This window comes from Stegastes partitus, unplaced genomic scaffold (assembly GCF_000690725.1).
Source record: "Stegastes partitus isolate 25-593 unplaced genomic scaffold, Stegastes_partitus-1.0.2 Scaffold1671, whole genome shotgun sequence".
Taxonomy (NCBI): domain Eukaryota; kingdom Metazoa; phylum Chordata; class Actinopteri; family Pomacentridae; genus Stegastes; species Stegastes partitus.
In genome coordinates this window covers 10689-18745 of record NW_007579402.1, presented here as the reverse complement: position 1 = coordinate 18745, position 8057 = coordinate 10689, and the positions used below count along the sequence as shown (strand labels likewise).

The window sequence follows — 8057 nt, the reverse complement described above, 5'->3', positions numbered from 1 at the left end:
ACTGGTGATTCCATCATTTTTGCCAGGAGCTGTACATGTTCAGGACTTGTGTGTTCTGAGTTTTCACCATGTTGATGTTGAGATGCTCTAAGTTAACAGTCAGCCTGCTGGTTTCTCACCTCCTCTCCAGACAGTTCAGCCTTTAAAACCTGGGATGTGCTGGGATTCGGTTCTTCAAGGCTGAAATCTGAAGTGATGCTCCGGGAGAGAAGGAGGAGGATGCCGTGAGGAGAGGGAGGCACCACCTTTAAATCTCTCTCTCCCTCGCTCGCTCCCCCGTGACGTCACTCGGGTTTAAAATCTCTCCTCGCGCGGCTCTGCTCGTCCCCCTCCAGTCCTCCTCCTCCTCCTCTTCCTCCTCCTCTTCCTCACCGAGCCGCGCACCGGCCAATGCTTCACTCCGCTGCTGCCCTCCGTGTCTGCCCCATGCGTGGCAAGCACATCAGCAGAATCAAGGGCTTCACCTGAGAGGCTCCACAGACGCGAGGAGAGAAGAACAAAGAGAAGAGAAAAAGGGGAAAATCGTCTTTATCTTCTTTATTTGCACCCTTCGGACGAGGGGCTCTGATTTCAGCGACCATACTCAGCTCAGAGCGGCTTGTCACGGAGGTAGGTGTCCTTCACTTTGCAACATGATGAGAAAGACCTGAGTCGGCTGCATGAGCTTTATTTCACTTTTCACGCTGCAAAATAGTTTGGACTGTAGGAGTGAACTCTTCCCTCTCCTGGATGCAGAATATGAATAAATCTGTCCTTCTCAGGCACATATTAGTCTTTAAAAAAACCATTTATTCTCTACATTAGAGCAGCAGGTTGTGTGAGTGATGCTCAGATGGTCCATGTGTGGTTCTGCTGTGAGTTCAGCACCTCGGACAGCTCCAGCGCTGCTCAGCAACTTTTACAAGGACAGAAAAAAAAACAGAGTTTCTGATAATTTTCTGGACAGTAAAGTCTAGCAGATAGCTGTGTCTGTCTGCAGGAACATCTGTTGAGCTTTTTTAGAATGCATGGCTTTGATATCAGAATCGGTTTTGTTTGCAAAGTCAGTTCTCTCATACAAAGAACTGGACGTGGTGTCTTAGTGCATAACAGTGAACCCCTACACAGATTAAATGCTGCCAGTCAGTAGGCAGTTTGTGTTACCAAAGAGAAGCAGGAGCAATCAAGGGACTGTAAGTCACAATAGAAATACTATAAATATGTGAAATAGAAGGAGAAGTTGTCATTTCCTCACTATGAAGCAGATTCAGTGTCGAGGATCTTTACTTGAATTCACAGAACTGTGCAGCAGATTCTGTAAAGACGATGATAAACCAGTTTGAAGTTAATCTAACAGCCTGTCTGTAGCTGATTCCACCCTGAAGCTGCTTCAGGCTCATTTAAGTTGTCATTCATGACAGTTTTATATGAATATGTGTCTGTGGAGTTGTGTGTTCAGCTCAGTGAGCACAGCGAGACTTAGTGCAATAGGTCAGCTGAACTCTGGAGACACGTAAAGCAGCACATCGTCATTAACAGTCTGCTTTGTTCTCCTGCAGGACCGAGGGACGACAGCGCGGAGCTATGAACGAGTCGCTGGTGGTGAACGACTCCTCAGCGACTCCCGGGGCTGGGGAAGCTCTCCCCTGGATGGAGGCTGAGTCTTCGGACCGCAACGGCAGCCTGGAGTTCTCCACCGCCCCCTATGACTTCGCCATCAACCCGTGGGACATCATGCTCTGCATGTCGGGCACCGTCATCGCCTGTGAAAACGCCATAGTGGTAGCAATCATCTTCTACACGCCCACGCTGAGGACTCCCATGTTCGTGCTGATCGGGAGCCTGGCCACGGCGGACCTGCTGGCCGGCATGGGATTAATCCTGAACTTTGTGTTTCAGTACGTTATCCCCTCTGAGACTATCAGCCTGGTGACGGTGGGCTTCTTGGTGGCCTCCTTCACCGCGTCCATCAGCAGCCTTTTAGCCATCACCGTGGACCGATACTTCTCCCTCTACAACGCCCTGACGTACTTCTCGGAGAAGACGCTGCAGTACGTCCACCTGATGCTGCTCGGCACCTGGGGGGTGTCTCTGTTCCTGGGCCTGCTGCCGGTGCTCGGCTGGAACTGCCTGGACGAGCCGGCCTCCTGCAGCATCGTCCGACCTCTGACCCGGAGCAACGTCATGCTCCTGGCCACCTCCTTCTTCGCCATCTTCGTGCTCATGCTCACCCTCTACTTCAAGATCTGCAAGATCGTGTGCCACCACGCCCACCAGATCGCCCTCCAGCAGCACTTTTTCGCCACGTCGCACTACGTCGCCACCAAGAAAGGGGTGTCCACTCTGGCCATCATCTTGGGGACTTTTGGCGCCAGCTGGCTCCCCTTCGCCATCTACTGTCTGGTGGGCGAGAGGGGCTATCCGTCGGTGTACACGTACGCCACGCTGCTGCCGGCCACCTACAACTCCATGATCAACCCGATCATCTACGCCTACAGAAACACAGAGATCCAGCGCTCCATCTACATGCTGCTCTGTGGCTGCTTTCAGGCCAACGGGGCGTACAGGTCCAGGTCGCCAAGCGAGGTCTGAAAAAGAAAACAAAGAACAAGGTGCTAGAGCTCTTTGTGTTGCGTGTGTGTGTGTGAGAAAAGCCAGAGCAAAAAGAAAAACCACCCCATCGACAATCCGCTTCACAGCTGAACACTGAATGCTTTCCAGACAGGATGCTGGAGCTGGACTGTATCTGCACTTTACTGTCTCAACACAAGTCAGGACAAGAGTTTTTTTTAAAAAAAAAACGCTGTGAACAAGAAAACTTTGGTGAAAAAGACTAAAACAAAACCTGTGAATGTACTTAAATGAAAAAAAAAAAAAGACAAAAAAAGAAAACGGAATGGAAAATCTTGCACTTTATTCTGTGTTTTTTCAAATGCCAAAGCAGTATTGTAAAGCTCTCAGTGTGTTTAAACGTCTGAACTCGTGAGTGCCGTGTGCCATTTTTTTCTATTTTGTATTGTTCTGTCTTTGATGTCCATTTTGTACGAGAGGAATAAAGAGTTTCAAAAATCCAGTTGTGTCTCCGTCACGTTTCTTTCAGAGGTTTGCTGCACCTTGTCTTTCTTTACGCCTCCTTCACCTTGCTTCAGGTGGGTCTGTGTGAAGATACTAATGACACACAGAGAAAACGAGCGCCCTGCCCGTCCTCCCTCCCTCCCCGGAAAATTGCTTCAACTTTCACATTTGAATTCTGTTTGTTCAGTCTGTGTGTGCGACGGGGAATATGGAGCGATAACCACAAACGTGTGAAAACATGTGCCGCGCCTGGACGACCTCCCCCTCAGGTCGAGCAGGTGAAGTGAAACCTAATGAGTAGGCAGTGATTCACACCGCTGCAGAAGTCAAACCATCATTTCTTTCTTGCAATAAAGCGGCTAATTGGACTCCCCGTGGGCCTCGGTATATGGTGGCATTGATAAGATACGGCGCACTCTGCTGCACAAGCACAGGAAATGAGGAAGGCTGCCTCGACTGTTGACTTATCTGCTCCTTTTTTTCTTTTTTTTTTCTAGTGAATTTCGGGGAGTGAAGCAGCCGCAGGCACGTGTACGTCTGTGTGACAAAGTGGGAAGAGCGATAAAAGTGAGTCCACTGTCCCTGTCAGCTGTTCTGTAAAGACCCTGGATGAAGCTGGCAGCCTCCCCGGGCCACAAACACAGCTGGTTATCTGGCAGGCTGTTTGAACAGGTAGCGGCGCACGGGGACGACAGCAGCAGGCCTAAAGGTGTGTTGGGATGTTTTTACTGGCCAGACCGATGCTATCAAATGAGTTGTGCACACCAGACTTCATTATTATTGTCTGAACAATACCTCTGATGGAAGTGTAACCTGTGCTTTTGCTCTTTCTACTCCAACTTTTTTCGCATTGTTATTCTTTCCCTGCATTCCTTCTTTGCTCCTACTTAATATGCAGCATTTATCTGTGCGATGCTGCTGCTTCAACCTGCTGCATGACAAACTTTATGCAGCTGCTACATCCTGACATAAACATGGACTCCATGTGAGGATTTTTTAGCATAACTGAAATTCATCACTAAAGACAAACTCACATGTGCAGTTAAATGTCTCCAAACTCTATTTAATGAAGGGGAGAGCTGTGTCAAACAATAACTATGACAATAAAGAGCATTACAATCCTTTGGTCGTGTGCTTTGTGTCTATGTGTGCAAATATACGCAAACACATAATGTTGAGTTTGCTAAATATAGATTCAACTTTGTTCAAAAGTTTTTCAAAGTAAAGGCGACACTTTGTAGAGACCATCCTCTGACTTTTATGCCCAGAAATAACCATGACTCTCAGTTTCTTACAAGCTTCTAAAAACTTTCGCTTCATGACTTATCTGCAAAAGCTCCAAGTTCACCAGCTCTGTGCTGATTGAGATGGCCACCTAACGATACCACAGGAGCAATTTGTGAACCAAACTTTGGTTGACTTGAACTTTTTGGAGCATCCAGTGATTAGCCAGCTTCACTTCATGCACCGAAGGCATCACTTTCTGCTCTGGCAGGTCAAAGAAGATGCTGGTCACACAGTCAGCTGTGTGAAAAAACTTTCCTAAAGTCACAAACCCAACTTCAGGTTTGACTTTTGATGATGTTGTTCTTTCTGTATGAGCCTTGTCCTACAATATCCACAGTTTGATCTTTAATATTCAAGTTATTTTGCCTTCTTACTGTTCTTCCTGCTGTACTGACGTTTCCTTTCCTGTCTTTTTCTTTTTGGTCCCCCTTCAGCAACACAAGCTTCCTATTTTATCAGCCATTTTTTTTTCAAATGATTTCCCATTGGAGACATGTTTGTTCCTTCTTCCACAATTAGCAAGACTTAATGAATTTTAAAATTGCATATGACGCTGCCGACAGAGTCCTTTGGAAGTGAAAGCGTCTTGAAAACCCTTCTTTAAATCATCATCTCCTCGGTGTTATGTAATAAATGACTCTCTTCGCTCTTCACGCAGCTCAGTTATGCTTTCTGTGATGCATGGGTGGGACACGAGCGGATTTGTTGGTTTATGAAACCATGCCTGGGCTGGTAAACGGGTACGTTTCCGAACTCCTCTGCCCCGACGTTACTTTTTTTTTAGACTCTCCTAACAAGTGCTTTTCATGATGGAGGCTGGTGACTGAGGGCAGATGGGGAACTACAGCAGCAGGTCCAGATCTTCTCTTTCAATCAAATGTTCTTAACTGCAGCACTTTTATATTTCCAGTGGCTTTTGTTTGCTCTTAACAGTCCTAATATTTAAGTATTCTAGATTTTATTTATTTCACAGGTCTGTATCCTGACCTGCTTTTTGCACATCGTTTTATTCTTGGCTATCTTCTGACATCTACTTTGGTGAACTCAGGTTGTTTTAACATGTGCTACACAAATAAACTTGATTTGATGATTTGATTGTATATATGCTGTATACCGGTATCACCATTGGGACTAATTCAGTTTAGTCGCCTTTCGAGTGATTTTAAAAAGCAGCATGAGGTAGTTGAATAAATATAACGTGGTTGTGCAATAAAAAAGTAGAAGATGTTTTTACTCAATGTGATTACGTCACCTAACTCATTTAGAAGTGTGTGTGTGTGTGTGTGTGTGTGTGTGTGCGTGCATTCTCTTTGTTTCTTCAGGTGTCGCAAGCAAATGTTCATTTTCATGGATGCAGTCATCCTCAGATGTATTCATCTCCTTACATTAAAAAAAAGGCAAAATCCACAACAGTCACTCAAATAACTAGAAACTGAAAAAAGTAATGATAAATAAAAATTTGCAAAATTATAATTTAGTGAAATGAGATGTTGCTTTTAAATTGTGGTTGAAAAAATAATTTAAAAAAAACCAAACTGTCCCAGACAAATGAGAGCCCTTTGCTGATGAGCAGTGGGTCAGAACACCTGTCAACAGGTGCACAAGTCTGACTGAGAGTTACAGAAAACACCTGATTGGCTCAAAGGGTTGTTCAACTAAATATTAGTTCCCATCATGCTGGTTTGCTGCTTCTCTCTTTTTTTTATGTTTCTGTTGAACCACAATTAAAAGTAATGTCATGAGTTTCTTTTCTTTTTTTTTTTGTCAATTTCAACTTATTTCAGTGCCGAAGCTGTTTTTTCCTTTTTTAATGGGAGGGTATGAATACATTTGAGGACGGCTGTATGTGCACTTTAGAAACTTGATTTTTAATTTTAGTTTTTAATAACTCCTGTTCCATCTGTGTGGGACAGCGCCCAGTATCAGCTGTCAGACCGACCAGCTTAAACGCTGCCGAGGCTTCGGTCAGTTTAAGGCTGATCATAAAGTAGGGGAAAGGTGAGGGATGCTGAAGGCCGCTAATGGACTGCATGCTGAGCTCTGGCCACTCTGAGAGCCGGAGCTGTTTGTTCACCTTGTTTTTTTTCCTCCACCTCAACAGATGTTGCTTTCGGTCATCCACCAAATCAGGCAACCACCTGTTTGTGCAGAGGGCTCATAAAGCTAACCAGCGGCAGCAGGCTGCGGTAGAAAGGCACCGCTCACCGCTTACATCTCTAATGTGACACGGTGATGTTGTAATTTCAGATTTGATTATTTTGTCTAAATTAAGTGAGAATTTCACGACCTGTGTGTACTTCCTTTAGAGATGTATTAGTCTGGTAGCAGTATTTTATACACCAGTGACCAAAAAAAGCAGAAATTGTGCAGAAACAGGAGGCCGCTCACAAGAACAATGTTTTCAGGGCTGATGAGCTCAGGTTCAAGTAGCAGCGCTCTGACAGCAGGCTGCATCCTTCACCTTGGCAACAGCAGTTAATAAAACAGTCCTTCTTCAAAGTCTGTTTAGTCGCTGCTCTAGAGATTTCTACCACAATGAAATTTAGACCAGAGTGAAGATGTCCAAAGTTTTTTCAACACTCTGAAAATTGCTCTTAAATGTTGACTCTAGAGCTCGATCAGCCGGGGAGCTGATTTCACGGAAACAACTTGTGGATACAGTATTGACATGTTATTACTGAATGTGTCAGCAAACAGTGGCCTATTTACACATTTTGATAACATTAGCATTCATCGAGACTTCATTATTGGGTCACCCGATGAATCAAAGTCCAATATTTACTCCCCTTTGCTTTTGCAATTGAAAGGATAATTTCATGTAAGCAGGAGGACTAAACCACATCACCTCAAATCTCAGATCTTTGATTAAACACCTCAAAACTCATAAAAGCTGCAGAGAAGAATAACCTGTTCCTGCCTTAAAATAGCTTAGAAATAACTTTACACCTTTGCATCTTTTGAATTTGTGCAGCTTTATGAAGTTCCCCGCCTCATTCTGCAGCTCGAGCAAACCAGCTCACCTACGACACACAAATTAAAGCTGCAATATTTGAATTATTCAGCTATGCATGTTCAAAACTGACTTTGAGGAAGATTAATAACACAATGTTTCCTTAGGGGGGTCCTCCACACTGGGGGCTGTGTGCGGTCTGCTGCTGGGGGTTCTGTCTGCGGGTCCTTTCGGCCGGCTGGTTGGGGGGCTCCCCACCTCGTTGTGGGGATCCCCCTGTCTGCCAGGTCGGGGGTCCGGCCGCCGGCGCCCCCAGTAGTCATGGTCTGCAACTCCTCCTGGTGTGGACGGCCCCAATGGTAGAGTTCCCCACAATCCCTCAGTGCCATGCCATGCCTCTTTTAGTCTCGTGGTGAGTGTGTGTGTGTGTGTGTGTGTGTGCGCGCGCGACTGCATTTGTTGTATGTGTATGCATGGAGGGTGGGGTTTACTTTATTTTTTAAATGTTGTAATGCTTTTAAATGCTTTGTTGTTTTTAAATGTTGTAAAGCACTTTGCGTTGTTGCTGTTGCACATGAAAAGCGCTATATAAATAAAATTTGATTGATTGATTGATTGACAAAAGCTCCACTCTGCATTATCGGTTCCTTATTTGTTGTGTATTCGGGCCTCGTTGTGTGAATTTGTGTTTTTAAAACTATCTAACTGTCCAGAAGTAGAAAGTATTCTGCATCAAAGATACGATAAAGTGCAAAGTTACCCTGCA

At 45.1% G+C, this 8057-nt stretch overlaps 1 protein-coding gene across 1 annotated transcript; it reads left to right on the top strand.

The window, feature by feature from the left end:
• The first annotated feature begins 1563 nt into the window (after positions 1-1563).
• On the top strand, positions 1564-2571 carry gpr6 (G protein-coupled receptor 6). The gene has a single exon (XM_008301432.1). It carries the CDS (start codon positions 1564-1566, stop codon positions 2569-2571), a length of 1008 nt encoding a protein of 335 aa, XP_008299654.1.
• Positions 2572-8057: the final 5486 nt, after the last annotated feature.